Source organism: Cuculus canorus, chromosome 4, assembly GCF_017976375.1.
Source record: "Cuculus canorus isolate bCucCan1 chromosome 4, bCucCan1.pri, whole genome shotgun sequence".
In the NCBI taxonomy this organism is placed as follows: domain Eukaryota; kingdom Metazoa; phylum Chordata; class Aves; order Cuculiformes; family Cuculidae; genus Cuculus; species Cuculus canorus.
In genome coordinates, this window is record NC_071404.1 from 30,420,314 (window position 1) to 30,443,279 (window position 22,966).

The 22,966-nt window shown below is 38.2% G+C and overlaps 1 protein-coding gene across 3 annotated transcripts; it reads right to left on the reverse strand.

The window, feature by feature from the left end:
• Positions 1–780: 780 nt before the first annotated feature.
• AASDH (aminoadipate-semialdehyde dehydrogenase) lies at positions 781–19,365 on the reverse strand. Of its 3 annotated transcripts, none has more exons than XM_054064688.1 (15): positions 19,052–19,365; positions 17,425–17,678; positions 15,299–15,419; positions 14,213–14,550; positions 13,285–13,477; positions 11,330–11,571; positions 9,700–9,806; positions 9,077–9,249; positions 8,342–8,534; positions 7,726–7,844; positions 5,550–6,387; positions 4,299–4,462; positions 3,574–3,699; positions 2,239–2,370; positions 781–1,192 (listed from the first exon to the last, which is right to left on the reverse strand). In XM_054064688.1, the coding sequence occupies exons 1-15, from the start codon at positions 19,142–19,144 to the stop codon at positions 785–787; spliced, it is 3,501 nt and encodes a 1,166-aa protein (XP_053920663.1). In that variant the 5' UTR covers positions 19,145–19,365; the 3' UTR covers positions 781–784. The 3 variants fall into 3 exon arrangements, with proteins under 3 accessions (XP_053920663.1, XP_053920664.1, XP_053920665.1); XM_054064689.1 differs by lacking the exon at positions 19,052–19,365 and adding an exon at positions 19,019–19,035; XM_054064690.1 differs by lacking the exons at positions 7,726–7,844; positions 8,342–8,534 and having other exon boundaries at positions 19,052–19,363.
• Between the last annotated feature and the right edge of the window lie 3,601 nt (positions 19,366–22,966).

Below are 22,966 nucleotides of genomic sequence, written 5' to 3' on the forward strand. Positions count from 1 at the left end.
AGAATTCAAAGTAGATGGCTCATCAGAGAAAATGAGATAATGTTTCTACTATAGTTCTTTTAGAAAATTCAGAGTCAGGAAGATGCTCTCCGTTAAGTGTACTTTTGTCACTGCAAATATTTGACTTGCATTACCATGACCACTGGCAATTGTTTTCATGGCATCAAAGACAACCAAAACCAATTCGCACAACCCTTTATTAATAGTTCTTTGAGAAGACATTGTAGAAAGCATTCCGCCAAACCTGTTAAAAAATTATTTGACAAAAGTTGATTTGAGAAGTGCACACTTCATCTTAGAACTCACACTGTACCTACAGGTAGAGCTGGGCGAGGGAGGAACCTTGGGACACACGCCAGACCGGACTCAGAGAGGAACACATTCCTCCCTCAGGGAGACAAGCATGTTATTCTAAGCTGTAGAGTATGGCACTTTACTGCTGTTCATCCCAATCCTGCAAGCATGTGAAGCCAAACTACTGAATTTTGCTTTCTTACTACAAAGGTCAAAGCATACCATTCAAATCCAAACCATCTGAAACACATTCTTTCATGAATGGAGCTTGGAAACAAGGGAGGGATGATGAAATGTCTGGCTGGGTGCTGAATAGCTGTCCTCCTTCAGTCAGTGCAGCAAGTCAACAAACAACTGGATACTGCCTGGTGCAAAATTCTACCCAAGAAGTCTGCAAAGAGCACCTCTTGCCTACAATAAAATAGGCAGAGAGGTAGAAAGCACCTGTGAGATCCTAGTTTACAAATGTAAACAATAAAAATCAAGCAGACTAACATCTTGGCTGTTCTTTTTTTCCTGCTATATACAAATCTAGGCAATAAACATAATCATTTCTACAGCCAACAACAAGCTTTGTTCCCCATACCACAGGGGAAGAGAAAACCTCTCCTGGAAGCTTATCTACTCCTTCTGCTGTTCCATTCTTGGCATTGAGGATCCACACTTTGCCATCTGTAGATACTGCTGCCAAAAGAATTTTGTTCTTTAAGGTATCACTTTGGAAAACAAATGGTGTTCCATATACACTTGAAGTGGCTTCAAATTTCCACAGTAAATTACCCTCCATATTACAACAGTAGATAAAACAATCATGGGAGCCAAAAAATATTTCTTGCTTAGTTAAACTTGAGATGCATGGAGATGAAAACACTGGTCCATTAGTGGAAAACTGCCAAACCTACAGAAAGAACATAATCACCCATTATCAAGGGTTGTTCACATTACCAGTTTAACAGCAACTGTAATTTTTAATAGACTAGTTGTTGACAGGAGAGCACTTTACTTTGACAGCATACTAGATTTCAGTGAGGGCCGGTAAATACTTATTAAATTACAAGTGAAGTTTTACACACCAAGACTCATAAAATGGACATGCAAGAGTCACTTCCTTCTGTAAGGCCCACAGAAAGATGGCCAACTAAGGAAAAAAGTATTCTTGGGCAGTTGTGCCAAAATTAGTAGTGAATTTAAAGAATTCTGTTAACATGCCATTCTTTGCCAAAAAGGCAAATACTCCTTTTGTAATATAGATTTCCTCTGCTCACGCTAATGATGTGCAGTTCCCTCCCGAAGAGATAATCAGTTCTGCAACACTGCTGCAAGCAGACAGAGAGCAGGGCATGGGCTAACAAATTTTATAATCAGAAAAAGCTTAGGAATTGTATTCTGCATCGGAGGCAAACAAAGAGGAACACTGTCAGTTGTTCTAACATCAGATACAAAACACATTCATCTCCAAGGAACTAATTCAATGTGAAGGCTGATGCATATTTTGCCAGAACTATGTTTTGACATATCTTTGCTGTGACGTCAATACTTTTTGATAAAAGCATAAGCATTCTAAGAAACCTTTACTTCCAAATAGCCATTACCTTACAGAAGAGATGGCTTTAAACATGTTTGAAAAACTTCAAAAACCAAACGCATATAATTTCATTTGCTGGCAATAGTCTTGCTCATTCACTTCGTGTTTAAGTTCTGAACTAGAAATTCTGTGACTGCATCAAGCAACTTCAAAGTTTGCAGTTCATTTGTGGTTTTGCCATGAACTACATGGACTACCCTAGGCAAACAGTTTTTCTACTTTCTCCTCTGCAGCAATAATTAAAGACTTCTATTTGGTTCACAAAAAATGTATATACTAATCACAAAAACTCAGAAAACAGTATTAATAAGGCATCTTATTCATGTTTTTTTGATGAAGATAAAAACCCCAACACTTACTTTTTCTCCAGAATGACTATAACAATATAAGTTTCCATCCACACATCCAACGCAAACATACTTCTCATTGCAGTGAGGAGAGGAGAAGAGTGGTTTTCCCAAGAAGCTTTTCCAAATCCTATCCCCTGTCACCTGTAAATGGCAGCACAGAATATCTAATGCTTATTGCAATTGTAAAAAGCTCCACGAAACTATCTTTCCTTCACAGCTTCACCCAGTCACTAAGAATTGGGGGGGGAAAAACTCCAGAAAACCACAAAAGAAACCCAAACAAAACCCAAAAAACAAAGAAAAGCAAGCATCCATTCCAGAGTGTATACCAGAAGCAAAACTACTCTTCCAATCTTATTCCAACAAAACGTTTAGTAGTTTTTTGGGAATGCTCAATGTCCCTTTCCACCCTTCTCTTCCTCCCCCTAGGCAAGATAATAATGATAACAGTATGCTAGTAGTGGTTTTAATAAATGACAGATTCATTTTTTATTCCAGTAAGTGATGAAGACCAATGAAGGAGAGGAGAGGATACATTGAAAACAAGTCATATTGATTATGTCATAAACTAAAAATACTTACTGTAGGAAATGCTGCAACCCACAAGCTATGATTGTCACACTAAGCTTCTAACATAGCCTGCACATTACTATTTTCATAAATAAGTACTTTGAGTTACAGTTTCTCCACTACCTGTTACTCAGAATTATGGAAAAAACAAATTCTGTTTTTCTTAACCACAGTGCTCTAGAACTGCAAGCTCGTACAGTGGTCTTCTACTGCTAGATTGGGTATTACTGATGAAATTGTAGTGGGGAGGAGTAAAGATGGTTAGGGCTGATGCTCTGGGTTGTGTGACCAGAAAAAGAGCTGATCCAAGTGACTGTTCCTTTTATCAGGAAGTACCAGCTGCAAGCCAACAATGCCTCAGAAAACCATGAAATTTTAACACATCTATCAAGAATGCCATTTCCCCAGTGCAGAGAACAGAACAGCAGTCCAAGACATGCCCCAAATCACTAGTTTTACTAATAAAGTAGTATATGACAATGAGAAGACACTGATTCCAACTTTGTTCTCCAGTCAGCATGTAAATTTAAGCAAGTAACTTCAGTTCTCTTTATAACCGGATAGCTTTCTGAAATACAGGAATTATTATGGTAATCTTGTGTATAAGAATAAGGCCCTCGAGTGAAAAATACCTTAGGGCAACATATGATCATCCTTTCATGTTCCTTCATCATAGTTCCTTTCATCAGAAAAGCAATCTTAACTTCAAAAACGCATTTTGGTTTAATTTAAATATGAGATTGGGATCAAAGACAAGTAAGTAAAGGTACATACCGGATTTACAGCCAATAATAGTCCTCCTAGTGTAGCAACATATAGATGATGTGGAAAAGAACTTAGACAAGGAGATGAAAACACAGCTCCACCTTCACAATGTAACTGCCATATACATGCCTTTTTCTGTAAGCACAAGAAAAACGATAAATAAGGTTTTTAAAATTGGAGTTTAAGCTCATCATGTTTACAAAGACCTTCTAATGTCAAAGCTTATCAAACAGTGCATTTATTCAGCAAATACTAATTAAAAAGTGAAGATATAATGCACATGCTATTAGAGCAACACATATGCTGTTGACTACATCCTCTTCCAGGAAATAAAAGAAATTCAGCTAATAAAGTGGCAGTATCTGCCCCTCTTATTTTCCATTCCCCTTCATCTGCTCTTTTAGAATGTTAGATTCTCTCTACACCATTAAGACACAGTTTTATTTCTAGCTGGGCACCTAATTCTGAAACACCCACGGAGAACTGAATAAGCAACGAACTTAAGATTTCATTTCAACCATGACTAGTAACACAAGTACCACGGCTGAGAACATCACTAAAACTATTTACTACCATGTAAACCTCACTCCACTTCAAGCAGGCCTATTTCAAAAGCTTAATTGTGGACTCTAACATTAATACTAACGCAAGTGGAGCTTCATCTGGTGTATTACAAATAGAGTCTAATCTGGATATTTATTCTTCTATACATAAAAGATAGTCAGTGTTCTTACATAAATATCCAAAGCATACACATGTTGGTCATGCGATCCTATGTAGACTAGTCCATTGCAAGGGTCTACAACTGCAGAGCTTTTCACAGTATCTTCTGTGACAAAAGTCCAGTATATTTCTCCATCACTGCTGTGAAGCACATACACTAAGCCATTATAACAACCTGTGTGAAATAAAACACAACAGGGTAAAAAAAGATAAAGAATATTTTTATTTATGCTGTGATTTACCCTACTAGCTGCATCACTGCTGGAAAGAAATAAAGTGACTCATGAGGCACACTTTCAAAACTTTTTCCAAAGTTCCTACTCTTTTTTTTAACTCAAACTTTTTGCTGATAGTTCGTACATTCAAAGTTCATTATTCTGTGTTCTCCTTCCAGGTTACATTTAGAATATACTTATTTCACTGATTTTCTATCAAATTTTACAGTAATTATATTAGAAGACACTGAGAGTTGCTGAAAAGGGAGAAGAAGAAAGTTGTTTTAATTACTTCTCTCCCTAATTTTCTTTTCTGAAAACAAAGATTCTGAAAAAATAAAGTCTGTTTGTTTTCTAACAAAAACTGTACTGTTGTTCTAGAAACTCCTTCAGTTTAAAAAAAAATCCAATTTTGTTATCAGAATAAATAGCAATCAAAATACTAGCAAAAAGATAGTAACATTAGCTTTGCATAAAAAACCCTCACCTCTTGACACCTGTGCTAAACAGTGATGGACACATATTACGTAAAAAGATAACACTAATTACAACAACCCTGTTGACAATGGACGTGATTAAAAAAAACAACTATGCAAGCATACATCTCGAAAAAGAAGAACCAAAGGAGATTATTTTTCACAGAGTTTAATTACCTTAGGCACCATATACTAATTTCTACCTTTATCAATTTTTAAAGACATTTTAATACTATATCACCTTTCCATACTTTTTATAAGAAACAGTTTAAAGGTTACACCTAATCAACCACTAAGAAGAAACCATACCCACTGACTATTCCTTAGTAAGGCCTTATTAGTAAATTGACATATAATAAACAAGTGCATATGCTAGATATGCTCCATCACTGGTTAAACTTAAATTACTTCTTCCTTTCATTTCTACTTTATAAGAAATTAGTTCTGAAACATATATGGAATTTTATGGATAAGTGTACATGGAAGGCATTCAGAGGTAGGAAATAAGATTCTTTATCATTCATCTTGTAACTTAAGCTATTTAAAATGAAAGCTGAAATAAAAGACATACCAACAACAATAAAATTTCCACACTTGGATACACAGGCAGAAGATTCAATACGATCTCCAAGGTTCTTCTCCCATTTTATTTCTCCCAAATCTAGATCAATTGCCTGCATTGCATGAGAGTGAGAACCAACATACACAGATGCAGATAATTCTTCTTTAGATTGTATTATAATCAGTGGTGATGCATCTACACATTTTCTTGTATTTGACTTCCATCTTACACATAACATCAACTCTGCTGTTGTTACATGACTACATTCTGCATGGTTCTGCTGTACACAGCAACAGCCGGTTTCGTTTGCCTTGTTCATAACTGCTGAAATTCTGTTCTTCAATTCACAGCCTTGCGCATGGCTTTCCATTATACTTGGAGTCACTAAACCCAGAAAGGACGGTTGCTGCAGCAGTTCCATTCCCATCTGTACTGTATTATTGGGTTGCATAAAAGTCCCGGTGAAATCCACAGAAAAAAATTTATTTCCTCTGCTTAGTGCAATAAATGAATTTAACCCTGAAGCAACTTCAAAATCTCTTTCAGATTTCAGTTTAATATATTTTCCATGGAATTCTTCTCCACTGTTCCCAACAAGTTTTCTTTTCACAACATTGTCATTATTCATCAATTGGTCTTTATCTGGAAACAGAATTTTAAGAATGTGTGTATAAATCTCTTCAATTGAGCGGCTGAGAATAATTTCAAGGAGTCCAGGCACAGCTTTGCCTACTAGTATCTCAATTTCCTCATAAAATCGTACAGCCTTTAAGGAGTCTCCACCACTGTACAGAAATACCGCATCTTTAGAAATTTCAGTGGAATCACCTAGGAGACCTAGAGCGGACTAGAGAAAACAAGAATGAAAGAGAGAACAATCCATCAGTGTTGCACCACGTCACACACAAACTCAAATAGGGTAAAATCCATCTGAATACCCGTAAGTCCTACTAAAAATCAATAACTTAGTAAACTTACTACTCTGCAAAAAAATCACACACAAAATGTGTCAGTGCCAATATAGGTAGTGATGGACTACTGTGGAGGAACAAGAAAACAGGAAGATGCTTGTTCTCTACTACAAAATGTTTTGCTCAATTCTAGTTCTCCAGTTTAAAGAATTAAAGCAAATTGTGCTGTATTTTTGTTGGCTATTTTCAATCTTAATACCATTTAAGAATGACAACTTTGCAAATAAAACAGTTATACCTTTTGATTAAATTTATTTAGATGCTTTATTAATAAAACTTATATAAACTGTTATCTCTTACTTCTGAATTATTTAAGTATCCTACTTACCTACCTACTTCTGAAGCTATATAACCCCTTCAATTCATGAAGGATTTTGGATTTGGCATTGTGAGTACAACAAACGGCAATTACTATGTTTCCTCTCACCGAACTCCATTCTTGTTAAGTCTGGGTGTAAAGTCCAAATCCACTGGCTTTGGAAGCTACCTTCTGCTGTTCATAATAGGTCAAGGGCACATCTCACCCCTTTGGGATATCATTTCTACAGCTATCATTATAGTTATTTCTATCATTTATATACAGGAAGTACCAGCATAGGCAAATGTTACTAATCTCACTGCATTTACATGTTCATGTCCTAACCACAGCAAATTCCACTTACAGATGAAACTTGGAAGTCTGTCATTGAGAAAAACCATACTACTGTTTGGCATCACATTTCAGTGCTTTGAAAAACAAGCCTTCGGCACCGAAATTTAGAAAAAATACAAACAGACTAAGAAATGATTATGCTACTGTGCCATCTTTTAACAAGACTCTTCAATTCATAATTACCTTTATAAATAAGAAATTACTAACACAGCTATTTTGCACAAAGCTTCCATGCCCCAGTTCCTTGTTTCCCTTAGGGATACCTTCCTTGGCATGTGAAACAGTATTCAAAAAGCTACTGACAGGTTACATCCTTCCTATGCTAATTGCTTATACCTCATAGCCTGAAGTTTCATATGATAAAGAAATATAAATGACTCCCTCTTGGCCACTGCAGAGGGACTATATTTAAGTATTAACAGAACAGAAAGAACTGTACTGCTTAAATCTATAGGCAGCTAGAATGTTCTGGTTTCATTAGTCATACTTCTTAAAACTGTTTAATTCCTGACACACGTACAATGATGCACTCGCAAAGATAAAAGGCAGCTCAAAATACTACCTTCCATAAATACTGCAATCTTTCCCACAATTCCTCTGCGCCACTCAGCTTACTGTCACGCCTTCTGGAGTTTAGATGGTTCTGGTAAATCTTGTTCAGTTCAGATATATCAACTTTGCCTTTGTAGAAAATAAAGTATGATTTTTTTCATTCTTCTTTTAGCATTTACACTTCCAAAACTTGCTCTGCTCAAATAGTCACTTTATTCTTGTACACACTTCTTACTCATACTCAACTGCACCCATCAATCAACTACACAAAACTCAGTAAGGTTTTTGAAAATTTACCCTAGCCTCCCACATAATATCATCCTCAAGGCCTGATCTTTCCCCACCTGAAGTCAGGGCTCTGTTGCAGAGTGCAACAGGAATGACTGAGAAAATATATGTGCAGTGTTAATATTAAATTGATTTCATCATTACTCTTTGTCTCTGGAATGAAACATCATCAAGAAAATATGATACATGGTAATGATTTCCTACCAGGAGTTAATGATCTAATCTACGCATTCAAAAAGGATGAATCAGGTACCGCATTTTGGTCAACAGAAAAATAAAATTAAACAGAATAGAAACCATTAAAATAAGTGGTAAGGGAACTTAACAGTTTCATTTACCATGCGACGTTAAAGGCAAATCTTTAATCATTACAAGCTCATCAGGGATTGCATAAGCTGGTAGACGTTTCTGTAGTTCTTTAAGCATTTCTCTCTCTTCTAAATCATTTTTCGGTACTACAAATAAGATAAGCTTTTCCTGCAGATACCAGGTCACTGCACAAGCTTCTACCTGACAAAGATCTTCAGTAGCCTGTAATTTAAAAATATTAATCTTGTTTTGAAATGCAGCTCAACAGTAGAGTAAAAAGAATAAAATCCACAACTTCAAAAAACACACATTTAATATTTGTATTTGTCTCACATTCCTATATAACATCCTATGACTTATCTTCTCCTGTAGCTGAAGTTTGCATGTCTTCACATAAAAACAAACTCAGAGATGTATGTATTATTTGCCTAAATGCCATGAATGAGATATAATCCATGAATGTGATATTCAATCACAATTGAACAATAACAATACAAGTACTGGACTGCACTGCTCCATATTTTTCAGGTGTTTATACAGTTCTCAATTCTGCTGGAAGAAACTATATAATAAAACAATTTCTAAGAACCCAGAACAACCAAAATCCTTCCTAAATTATGTGACCAGGTTTTAGATAATACACCCTCCCAATTTCTTTTAGACTCCTCATCTGAAAACGACTAAATACCCATTTCTGAAGATAATTAGTTCCTTATCCCTGCTCTATTATACTGGCATACTTCACTCACTACACATCATATTACCTGCTGCAAATATTCAATATTAAAACGTTTGCCATGACGCTTAATTTGATTGTCTTTCCGACCCAAGAAGAACAACTGTGAATTCTGCACTCTTACAAAATCCCCTGTTTCTCTCATTGTACCCAGGGGTACAGTTATTTCATCATCAAGAAAGCAGATTCGTTCTTCGCCACCTGTACAGGGAAAGATAGGGGTCATATACACTAAATTGCTAACTGTAAATGAAAATTATAAAAAGTACTTAGTCAAATGCTCCTGATCTCTAACAAACATTATAAGAAGTAATGAAAGACTACTGTCAATTTCTAAACCTCTGCGATGTTCAAATTGGGCTATGCATTTAATTCAGTTAACACACAGAAATTACTTGAACACAGCATGTCAAAATGCAAGCAGGAAAAAAATATCGATATAACGAAAGTACAGCCTGCAGTTAAAATGATGGTAATTTCCTGTTCATGAGTCCAACAACCTAAAACACCATCAGGAGGTTCCCTGCCCAATGGGAACTTAAAATGCTGTGTTAATCTATATCAGAGGTGGACACCAAGTAAAATAATCAATGTATCATTAAAACTCAGTGATTTCAGAAAAGTAACTTAGAAGAAGAAATATCAAACAACCTATAAATATTTGTCCCTCGCCTTCTAGAACTGCAGAGCCGTTGGCATCTCTGACCTCAACTTTTGTTCCAAGGAGCGGTGATCCCAAGGGTACAGGGAAATCAGCTCTAAATACATTAAAAAGAGAAATAGTAAACACCTTTCCCTTCTGAACACAAAACAACTGCTCCAGAAATGAGTTAGCATACAATTTGCTAAAGGATTTGTATTAAGAGTAATAGCAGATGTGTGGGCCTATTCTCTACAAATGTTTCTTCTTTAAAAACATCTAAATTTGTTCAAAATTAAAACCATCATCAATGTGCATGGGTTTCATTATCATATACTAAAAAACACAGAATGACAGAAAATAAGTCTTGAATGGACCCTGAAATACCCTCAGAGTACCCCAAGAGTTTCAGACAGTTAAGTCCCCCCAATTCAAACTCCCATCAAACTCAACCAGTTTAAACACACGTAACTGCTTTGCAATTCATTCTTTCCCTGTTCCATCTCGTTTGAGTTTGTATCTATTTTATTACTGATGTTGTAGCAATAACAAAAGTTGACTCTTTCAGAAAAGACAGAAATAAAAGAAACTGTACTTTCTGTGTCATATATCCAGTACAGACTTCAGTTGACCTGCAGGCCAACTCTTTCCTTCCCTTTCATTCTGTAGCCTTGCAGAACCTCATATATGGAATATATTTCTGAGTGGAAGTAGACAATAATGTTTTCTTCAGTACAGCAAAATTCAAAAGGTAAAGTAACTTTAAATACTTTGGTAATATATGAAGTCAGGAACAGGTTCCAGTTCAATTTCTATCATGAACTATCATATTTTACCCTAACAGTTCTTGTTCAACTCCTGTTATTTAGGCTGTTGAAACTTCTTTTTCTCTGATCAGTCAATGAACTCTTTATCTCAAGCTGGCCAAAAGCAGCCAAATTTTGTAAAATATTTATTTCTGCCAAGTGAGAATCTTCTCTTCCTTTTGCTTAAAATAAGTGAATTTCAGAAGCAACATTCTGAACTTGACAGATCTAAGCTATATCTTTGTTCCAAGTATGACTAAAAGTTACAGAGCCCCATTTCTTTACTTTCACTGACAGTTGTGTTAGGTTTCTTCTCTTTGAACATTCAGGATTTCACTAGTAAAGCCTCATGATGAGCAAGACTATGGCTAAGTGAAGTTACTAGCAAACTGGATAGGAGCCATTTGCCTGCAGAAGTGCAACATTCATTCAACACTGCCACACAATCAGAGACAGCACACCCTGGACTAGGCTACTCCAGGTTCAGCATGTGGAATCACAGGTTGGAATGAGGAAGAGGTCTAGATACAGCTAAGACTAAAACAGAGACCTTCACAACACATTATGCGAAATGTAACAGGTCTACAAGTACACAGAATTTCAGACTGCAGTTCTGTCATTCAAAAATCACTAATGAAAAAGTTTTATCAAGAGCGTGCTGTATTAGAGCATGAAAGGATGGATTAGTCTATTTCTACATAAAACCCAAACCTAACTTCTACCAGTACGAACACTTATGAGGACTCAGTAGCCCTGGAAACAGGAGACGGAGGTTGTATTTCTAGCGTTTTTCATCAGCCTCTTGCCAAGTCACGAAAACAGTGAAATTTCCTACCTAAAATCAGCACTAAAAACCTCTTCAGGAACCTTGTAGCAAGTGGCCCAGCTTGACACCTCAGTAATACCATAGAGATTGAAAATACTTGTTTTGTTCTCCTTATGCTTCCAATTCCTCAGGAGATTCAGTACAGGAAATGCTTCACCACCAAGGGCTAAGACACGGAGTGAAGTATTTGCAGATAACACTGTTGATTTAATAATATGAGCTCCAAACCTTCTGAGAAGTGTTGGTGTTGCCTGAATGATACATATTAAAAAAAAAAAAAAGGATAAGAGAAAACTTGATATATTTTTTCAGTATATGTGTACACCTCTTTCTGCTTTATCACATGCACCGCAAAGCTATATTGTGTATCGACTTGACAATCATCTACATACAGTAGATGGCGTCAACCATCAGATAGCAGTACAGATAACGCTGGTGTTTTGCAAGATTTTGTTTATTGTGCTTAATAAAGCCCTATCAGCACCAATATATATATTCTGCAGAATTTCTGCTTTATTTAGATGTGTTATGGGATCCATGTTGTAGCTCAGCTGTTGTGTAAAGTGTGTGCACGTTAGTTCTTCAGTTAATTACCTTGAAATAGAAAGCAGCAAACACAGTATTCTCTTGATACTACTGTGAGCTTTTCTCCTCTTCATTCTAACATGTTACAGGTAAAATATAACCCATACATCTGATTAACCTGCATACAGAAAATTTTAAGACCTTTCTATAACGCTAAAAATTTATAGGATGCTAGACTTCAGGTTGCTAATGATTTGTGTAAATGTAATGGTTTACAAAGATCGTTTTTTCTGAAAACTATCACTTCACTCTCTAAAATGAGCAGGGAAAAAAAGGAAAAACCCCAATCAAAATAGTTTTCTTAAATACAGCTACTTCTGTCTTCTGTAAAACTATTGGTGATGTAGAGCCTTTCACTGAGGGTGAAAAACAGTAAATCATTTTAACTGACAGTCACACTTCACTCGTATTCTTAGTTATTTTTTCCAGTAAAAGGAATGGAAAATTAATTTAATTATTCCTTACTAATCTTAAATTTGTATCCTATAATCTGAAGTACCACCACTCCTCCAAAAGAAAAGGAAACCTTAGCACTTCTAGGAGCACAAATATTTAAGAATTACAACATTGATGCCAAAGCGAGGCTTAGGTGTTGACTTATCACAATAAATAGACTAACCAGACCATACCCATTTTGTTCAAAGTCAGCTACAAGTAAGATCCATTTCCAGTAACTCTTCCCTCCACTTGCTGATTTAAGTTTCTATACTCAATTAATAGTTGTACGAAATACCTCTTTACACTACAAGGTAAGAGCTAGGCTTATTCAGCCATACTGAATGCTCATAACTTCAAGTACATTTTCAAAAAATTAACTTTGAGATGCTCTATTCCAAGATGTAAGAGGCACACAAAGCCTCATATAAGCAGGTGACCTGAAAACAGTAAGTGTTGCAGTGGAATCAAGTATTGTAAAAATTACAAACATTTTAGTCCCCTATAAATGGCACTGGTTTAGTTGTTTTATTCCTAGCACAGAGACTACCATGAAAACCTAGAAGTTATTTATGAGGAAAGCCTCCAAGATCAAGCCCATTATATGCTGCTAAAAATGTCTGTAACAGGTTATTCCATTACCAAAGTTTTCAGAACTGCTTAATTAACATAATAATTTAATTAATTCTTATGAATGAACGGTTTCTTCAAATGAGTCGGGTTTATCTTTAGTTCATTGTTTGCCATCACAAAATGATGCTTCAATCAAACGGTAATTTTCTAAACAGCTAACACTCTACAGCAAAAAGACAGCATGAGCTGTGTTTTCAAGGAAGAACACCCCTGCTCTATTATCATTTGTGTCTAGACTAATGAAAAAGTAGTACACATTTGCATAGGTGAGAAGTGAGACACCAAAGCCGTTTATCTTAGGTGTTACCTACCTGCAACACTGTCACATGGTGACAGTGAAACAGAGCCACAGAGAGCTCCACAGGCATCATTTTAATAGTGTTTGGTACTATCAGAATAGAGGCTCCGCTTGTCAGAGCAATGAACAGTTCAACCACAGATGGGTCAAATGTTAGAGGAGAAGCCAGGAACAGCATATCATCCTGCGTGATTTCAAATAGGGATCTAAAATAAGAAAGCTAGGAATTACAAATTTTATGCATGTTGTTAAGAAACATTTCCAAACTAGATGACCAGCATGAAAGAAATGGACTTTGGCAAAGTCTTAAGGGTCACTCTTAATATACAGGCACATACAGGCTAGACAATTTGAATGACAGCTCCTGCATCAAGAATGTACCTATTTATTATGCTAATGAGGTCCTTTACAGTTATTCACCACATTACACATTGATACAGTATACTGAAGGGCATATTTCAACTAATAGATACTCATGTAAAAAAAAAAAGTAATAAATAAAGGAAGAAAAGGTAGGATTTTCCATAATAGATTTTTTTAGAAAAAAACACAGTTAGATGAAATAGGAATTAGGGCGTAAAAAACTACAGAACACATTAAATCTAACTGAGAACAAATAATTAACTTTGTTATCTGTTTCTTTTAAGCTACAAGCCAGAATACAATACTTACAGCACCAACACATTATTTGAACTACACCCATCAAAAATTCAGGTAAAGCAGTGTTTAAACTTTAAATTTAACATTTAGAGAAACCAAATTATCTACGATGCTATTTCAGAAACAATAGAAACACAGAGAAACCTGAAAAGACAAGGAAGGCAGAAGAAGTGAAGCAGTGTTAGCAGGAACCCAATCTATGATCCTCTGAAGTATTAGAAAGAGAGTCCCTACATGTCAAATTTGTAAATGCATTTAAAAGGAAAACTGGAAACACTTACCTGAGATGCTCAATATTTGGTACTATACATTTATGAGGCACTCTGACTATTTTAGGAATCCCTGTAGTTCCTGATGTATGCAGTATGTATGCTAAAGAGTATTTCTGGCCAACATCCATGGATCCTCCTTTCGATGTTTTCAATTTGGTTTGATCTGTGCAAACGGTGTATCTTGGCTGTGAGTTACTCATAGCACTGAAAGGTTCATAGTTACTCTTCATATCTACTTGTGAATTTAAATCAGCGTTGCCCGAGTTCTTTTGGAAGAGAGTTAAACCAATATGTTTTATTGTGGAAGAACTGTGATAAAACCAACCAACGTGGGACATCTGGAATTTCTGTGAAAGAAAATAAAGAATTGAAACAGCAGAACTCAGGATACAGTGTTATTGTTCTACAATATGCAACGAAATATGAAACAGTGATTCATATGAATAAGCTGTGTTTTTTCACACCTCAACTTTTGGAATACAACACATCAGGCAGTTTTAAGCTCGTGTATTTTTATATATTAAATACATATTAAATATGAGTGAACACAGACTTTATAAATATGAAATAAACAATTCTCTGAGCAAATAATGAAAGTAAAGAGAAAACATACAAAAGAATTCGGAAGAAAACAAAGAACTCTGAGTCATAACTGGATGGTCCAATCTTGTCTATCCCCTTTGCAACAAGTAAGAGTACAAGATTTGGAAGGAGTTGGACAAAAGGAAACCAAAGATTTAAATATCTAAGTTTTTTCAACTACTAAAAAGACTCCCGACTCTCAACTTTCACACAGCACTGTGAAATGTGCTATTCCAGCACCAGTGTTTAACAAGCTTGCCTGGACCAAACCGTAATATGAAAGTAGGGGGTTTTTTTTGTTTGTTTTTTTTTGGTTTTTTTTTTTTTTACGAGAAGGAGAAGCACTTCATATTTCTAATTTTAAAGATGCCCTTTCCTGAATGAGAAAGATGACCTCTTGACATGGAGAAAAAAAACAACCCCGTCCAAGCTTATTAAAACAAAAACCAATCTGAATAGTAACACATTTCTAAATTCCCATTTAATGCTTCCTGTAAAAGCCTGAATGCTTACATTTATTTTGTCATTCTCAACAAGAACATATTGAAGATTGCTTTTCTTCATGACGTAAGTGGATAACATTGGTGGTGCATCTGGATCAATAGGAGAATAGGCAGCTGGAACTTGAAGGATTCTAAAAAGACATAAATGTTTTAAATATATTTTTTTAAAAAAATAAGAAAATCTTCTTAAATTTCACTAGCATTTCTTTTCACTAGCATTTCTTTTATACTTCTACAGTTCCCTGAGCTAGAAAATACAGTCATAACACTACTTTCAAATACTTCATTGGAAATAAAGTAGGAAGAATAATCAGTGTTGGCTTTTGGGATTTTGCAGCAAAGAAAAAGATCAAAGCTAGATTAAAACAATCAACATGATTTTTGGCCAAGCAGGTTGGTGATGATAAAGGTGTCACTGACAAAAGCTTCTGATATTGAACAGAAATAAAAGCTTTTAATTTAAATGTGTGCAAACATATTTTAAAAAAACACACAAAGTCAGCACACTGAAGACACTTTCTGTTCTCACTAGCCTAAAGAATCCAGCAAAAGAGAAACCAAGCATCTACTGGAGCTTTTTTTCCCCAATAAATAGAGGAACACTCATTCTGCTCTTATTTACGGGCCTTTATATTGTAGTGCTTCCCCAACAGGTCTTCACTCCAATGCCCCCCTCTAGCGGCTCAATGTGATAAAGAGAAGCACTTGAATTTGTTAACACCACAAAATGCCAAGATGCTTAAGTAGCGACTAAAATATGAACAGTGCCCACAAACCTGCACACCTTCTAAGGCTGAGTTCCCACGAACAATTAATTCCCTCTTTGTGTAAGTGATTTATCACTGCAGTAATTATGAGATCCAGAAAAAAGACTCGGAAACAGCAGCATTCTGTACACTCGAACAGTCACTGGAATCAGCCTGTCCTACATCATATGTAGCAGTTAATTGCTAAGTAACGATACCCATAAGACTAAAAATGCCCCAGTAGCTCCCAGTCACGCATCAAAAAGAAAACTGTGGTGCTGTCCAGTTCATTGGGACATAGGATAAATCAGATTGGTAGGGACCTCAAGGATGCCTAGGCCAACCTCCTGCTCATGCAGGGCCAACTGTAACACCAGACCAGGGTGCTCAGGACTTTAGATCTTCAAGACCTCCAGGGATGGTACCTGCACAACAACTCTAGGCAACCTGCTCCACTGCTGAACTGGGGGAAAAGCGTTCACTGATCAGTGAGAAAGTCCCTCAGCACTTCTGGAAGGTCTATGATCACAGTGCTTGCTTGCTAACTCCACCGAAATCTTTAGTCAACTGTGATATGTCTTCTTGTGCTATTGTGTATTTTAGGTGAAAAGTCACAGGAAAATACTGACACACACCATCCCCCTATGAACCACAACTGCTGCTATATGGATCAGCTGCAGAAAATATGCTTGTGATACCAAGATTCTATTTTACATCATAAACGCAATGGATATAAAAAGATACATACATAAAACTTACAAACACTAGAATTTATCAGCAGAAGAAGGGTTTTTAAAATTGCTGAATTAACTTGACTGTTGAGATCATAAACATTTCCGTTTGGGAGCCATTAAATAACCAATGTCACTTTAGTGTCATTGCTCATCACTTTTTTCTATTATATTTGTAATGGTACTGTAACCATATACACATTTAGCTTAAAGCAAGACATTGGCTTTCAATGCATCTTTTTTTCTAGCAAGACAAGGATACATTAAAACACATCCCTGAATACTCATTTTTGTGTATATATATATATTTAATCTGCTACATCACTTATCACCTCCATTTTTAAAAAAGGATAACAAAGATACTAGTCTTTTTTTTTATACTTCTATAAATGTTTATTCATATCCTTTTAAAAACCGGATAATTACATACACTTCAAATCAAGGTACTGTAGATTAAAAAAAGAACAACGCTGGCTTTTCAAATTATAATCCTACCATCCTTTTCCTTAAAGAATGCAAGACTCCGGTGCCTCTTAACTACATTACTATGTTACTACTGCATTTCTGTTGTTATTACAAATATAAAGAAATGGACAATATGCTTTAATAGAGATGACCCTTAAAAACCCAACACAGAATGTAGACGTTCAAACCATTACCCTAAGATCCAAGATGGTAAGTTTATTCCTGGATAGCAGTAAAGGCCTATTTCACATTTTCCTTCCTCATCACAGTGCTGCTGCAGGAAAGCTGTTAATTCCATGGCAAGCTTAACCACTGTTGCATACGTGTAGGAATTTGGAGGCTTGTCATTGCATTCATCAAACCAAACTGCTTTTCTATCAGAGTGCAGGCTGGCTGCCTGATTCACCATTTCCTGAAGAATCATCGTAGCAGTGTTATCTTCATCCCCCTGTAAGATTAACAAACAAGACTGTGCTGTCACCTAACTCTTAATATTTCAGTCAAATTATATAATCACATAAACCACTACCAAGCAGGAAAAAAAACCAAAACATACTTGGCAGAAAACACACAGCTTCACTGCACATCATATTGCAGAAGTGCAAAGCTGAATGCTTTTATCATTTGCCATGAGTCTCATCCCAGAACCCAAAATACAGCAATTCATTAAGATTTCATAGAATCATTAGGTTGGAAAAGACTTTAGAGATCATGAACTCCAACCATACCTGTCCACTACTAAATCATGCCCCCAAGCACTTTATCTACCCGTCCTTTAAAAACCTCCAGGGATGGTGCCTCAACCACCTCTCTGGGCAGCCTGTTTCAGTGCATGATAACTCTTCCGGTGAAGGAATTTTTCCTGATGTCCACTCTAAACTTCCCCTGATGCAGCTTGAGGCCATCTCCTCTTATCGTATCACCTGTCACTTGGGAGAAAAGACTAACATCCACTTCTCTGCAACCTCCTTTCAGGTAGTTTTAGAGAGCAATAAGGTCTCCTCTCAACTTCTTCCAGGCTAAACAACCCTAGTTCCCTCAGCCGCTCCTCAAAAGATTTGTTCTCTGTAGCAGACTTGTTTCACTGCAAAGAATCATAGAATAGTTTGTGTTGGAAGCGACCTTAAAGATCACCCAGTTCCAAACCTCTGCCACGGGCAGGGACACCTCCCACTAGATCAGGCTGCCCAAGGCCCCATCCAACCCGGCCTTGAACACCTCCAGGGATGGGGCATCCGCAACTTCCCTGCGCAACCTGTGCCAGTGCCTCACCATCCTCAGAGTGAAGAATTTCCTCCTTATGTCTAGTTTAAATCTGCCTCTCTCTCTAGTTTATACCTATTCCCCTTCATTCTATCACTACAAGCCTTTGTAAACAGCCCCTCCCCAGCTTTCCTGCAGCCCCTTCAGGTACCGGAAGGTCGCTGTAAGATCTCCTCACAGCCTTTTCTTCTCCAGGCTGAACACCCCCAGCTCTCAGCCTGTAGTCTATTCCTCACCATTTCACCTTTATTTTTTAAAGCTGGGCATAACTGAATTAATAACTTTATAACCACAACTTAACTAATACTTTCCTCTTTAACACAACTGCGAAAAACGACTCTCTCCTTTCCAAGCAGAAAACCCCATTGCCGAGGCCCTCTCGGCGCTGCCGGTGTCGGTCTCTGCCCCGGGGCGCCCCCTCCCCGCCTGCAGCGGCCCCGAGCGAGAAGAGACGACTCCTCTACAGCCTCCCCTCCTCCACACACCCGCCCTCCTCGCTCGCAGCCCCCGCACGAAGCGGCATACCCCCCCACGGCCCGGCCGAGGCTCGGCCCCCACCTGCGGCAGCGGCGGCGCGAGGCGGTTCTCTCGCTTCCGATTGGCTGGAGGGGTGCTGGCCCCGCCCACCCCGGTTGTGCGCCGCGCTCTCATTGGCTGTTCGGCAGTCGCGCGCGGAGGACGTACACAAACCTGCGCCCTGTCCGGGGCTGCGCCACTTTTTTCCCGCTGGAGAGGGGGAGAAGAACGGGGCGTGCGACAGAGCCCGCCCAAGCTCCCCAGTGAATATTCTTCAAACAAGACAAAGGGAGTAAAACGGGCACGGGGAATTCGGGGTAAAGGACAAGGTTCCCTCTAATTCTCCACTCGCAGTTCAGTTGTCTCTGACTCCGCTCCCCCCCTCTCTCCCGCTGGTGGTACGGGCCCCGCTACCTGCACCGCTGCCAGGCGGACAATGACGTCATTTCCTGTGTGTGGGCGGGGGGGGTGAGGGGTGGCGGCGCGGCAGGGCCTCGCCGGGGCGGTGCCGTGGGAGGGGACAAGTGGTTCCCTGAAGCATCGGGTTGGTGAAGGAAGGAATGTGTTATAAGTTGCCAAGCTATCGCGATTTTAGAACTAAAATGGAGGATTAGAATCAATGAATCATAGAATAGTTTGAGTTGAAAGGGACCTTAAAGACCCATCAGCTCCACACCACCCCCCCCGCGATGGGCATGGACACCCACCACTAGATCAGGCTGCCCAAGGCCCCATCCGACCTGGCCTTGAACACCTTCAGGGACGGGGCATCCACAGCTGCCCTGGGCAACTGTGCCAGTCCCTCACGACTCCCATTTTGAAGAAATTCCTGCTTATGTCCAGTCTAAATCTGTCCCTCTCCAGTTTATACCTATTCTGCCTTGTCCTATCACTACAAGCCTTTGCAAACAGTCTCCCCAGCTTTCTTGTAGCCCCTTCAGGTACTGGAAGGTAGCCTTGGAGCCTTCTCCAGGCTGAACAACCCCAACTCTCCCAGTCTGGTCTGTCCTTGTATGGAAGGTGCTCCAGCCCTCTGATCATCTTTATAGCCCTCCTCTGGACCTGTTCCAACAGCTCCATATCCTTCTTATGTTGAGGGTTCTAGAACTGGACACAATACTCCAGATGAGGTTTCACAAGAGAGGAATAAAGGGGCAGAATCACCTCCCTTGACCTGCTGGCCATGCTTCTTTTGATGTAGCCCAGGATACGGTTGGCCGCCTGGGCTGTGAGCACACATTGCCAGCTCGTGTCAAGTTTCTCATTTGGGAGTCAGCACTCCCAAGTCCTTCTCTGCAGGGCAGCTCTTGATCACATCATCCCCCATCCTGTGTTGAAATCAGGAATTGCCCCGACTCAGGTGTAGGACCTTACACTTGGTCTTGTTGAACCTCATGATTAGCTTGAATAATAAGTTTCAGCCAGGCTGTTCCCGAGTACTTATGCTTAAGTAAGGACTTAGAATGTGGAAGGATGTGACTGTATCTGATTAAGCCACATAAGAGGGACTAGCACGACAAGACGAAAAAGAACCAGCTAGGACTAGATACAACCTTGCAGGGGAGCCTGAGGAATGCAAGAGCTGCACAAGAAGGGGAGGTGAAGAGTTGAACTGTATCCATAGACTATGCAATGACCATTTTTTCTGACGTGACTTCTGGCTTTTTAGGCTGTTCTCACTCTCTTGTCTTGCTCTGATGCTTTCTTGCACAGACGATACCAGCCTTTCCACAGAGAGATAGACACCACTGTCTGCTCCTAGAGGAAATACAGAATTCATCAGTTACAGCAGCAGTATTGTTCCAAATACAATGCTCTCTGGAAATGCAATCACAGTATTGTACAACCGTGGATCACCTCACCTAAACAGAATGGATATAAAAATTTATCAGACCATAATCAGCCTTGCCCTTCTCAAATTCCTTGTGCAGGGAGCAGACTCGCTGAAATCTAGACAGAAGTTGGGAACAAATATGTCAGATACTACAAAATAGAAACAAAATCCGGAGTGTGTATTAAGACTCCCTAAACTCCCTGTAGTTTCTCAGAGTTGCCCTGTAGTTCGTGTCTGGAAGCAGATGTGTGTATATGGTTGGTACTTCCCAAACTGCACACCATCATGTTAAAAAAAAATATCAATATGCAGTTCATGCAAATGTTCATGTGGAGAGTTCATCTGTATCTAAAGACCACCGAAGACGACCCTAAGAGGGCAGATCACGTGCACCAAGGGGAGGAAATGTATGTAAATAAATTCCAAGAACTGATTATAATAGACACACCTATTCTTGGAAAAATAATGAATATGTAACATGTTTCCTGGAATCTATATGAGTATGTTTAAACAGTGTAAGTGTCATGTCACCAGTCTCAATAGTTGCACACACATTAGGTGGAGCAATCCCCTGTGTGCCTGGCGTCGCATTGAAGAATATCTTACTTAATAATCAAATTGGCATTGATTATTGAGTCTGCCTTTTCACGGCACCAGTGGTTTCAGGATGACTTTATTATGGAACCATGTGATGCACAGTGTCAGAGGGCACAAGGAAGGGAGACAACGAGAACAGTTCATAACCGCTTTATTATGATGGACAGGAAAAGTTAGACATCAGCCTTCTACTGTTCTGTCACATTTTGTAAATAACAATTTGGCACAGCTGCACACTGGTGATACAGCAGAAACAGTTTCACAGTAAAACATTAAAACAATACAAATAGCAACACCTAAAACCATTGAGTTTCCTCCCCCAACATAATCATTGCATGAGTGCATCAGCTAGAGGTGAAGAAATGTCTGGTAATCCAAAAGCACAAATCCAGCTGTCAGAGAATAAAGTGACACTTGAGAAGTATCTCCCCTTTAATTTAAGGTTTTGAAAAATAAATGCTAAAGATTAGGCATGTAGTGTATCTAAAAGCTATGGTGCTTACAGTAGCAGATGTAATTTCACATGCATAACATGGAGAGATAAAAGGCATTAGGTTTCTTTTGATTGCTATCAGAATTATGCCACCTAATGCTCAAATAACATTTAAGCAATTATTACCAGACTTCAAAAAAATACCAGTTTTGTTGAAAACATGTTAGAAGAGTATTATCTGCACAGGTTTCATTTACAGTCTGTCACCATTTCAGATAAATCTATATACTTCTGCTTCCAACCTTGCTAAACTGTGCACCTAAGTTTTTATGTCAAGTAGAAAGGGCTCCTCCCATGTATCTATAACCTAACAGCTCAGCTTATCCCTTCTTTTAAAAATCATTTTTTTGAGGGCAGGAAAGGAGAAAGGTGAAAAAAGGTCAATGATGGTTTTTCTGTTTTCTCACACTCCTCCCTGGTTAATCTGGGAGGGGGCTGCCAGAGCGACTTCACCAGGTTCTTTTTTTACTGGGTTTACTGTCCAAGTGAACTGTTATGGTTCTATTACAAAACAAACAAACTTGCTAGTTAAAACAGAAGAAGAGATTTCCCCAAAATGCAGATCAGGGCTTTAGTGAAGTACAAACAGCCTGATTCTCAGGAAAATATGGATTCTCCCATAAACCCAACTGCAAATAGGTTCTGGTTCCAGTGAGAACCTGCATAAGGCTCAGTCTTGACCTCATTAAATGTATTTACACACTTTCTTGAATTCAGACTTTTGTTTTGTGATTGTCTATCAGGCACAATTGCTACAAATCCCATGTAAGAAAGTTCCCTTCTTAATTTAATTACCAGTGCTGTAATCTCGACTATGTGGAAGACAATGGGAAAGAAAGAGGCTCTTAAACTTCTTTTTGTTTTGTAACAAAATCACAAACAATTATAAGGCCCAAACACACAATATTAAATAGAAAATCTAAAATTAAGTTGCTGGTATTCAGTGAAAAAACTGAGGTATACAAAATATTTTACAATTGTGCGTACATTTAGAACAGTTTTCAAAAGGTGCTTTTCCATTTCAGCTAGTGGT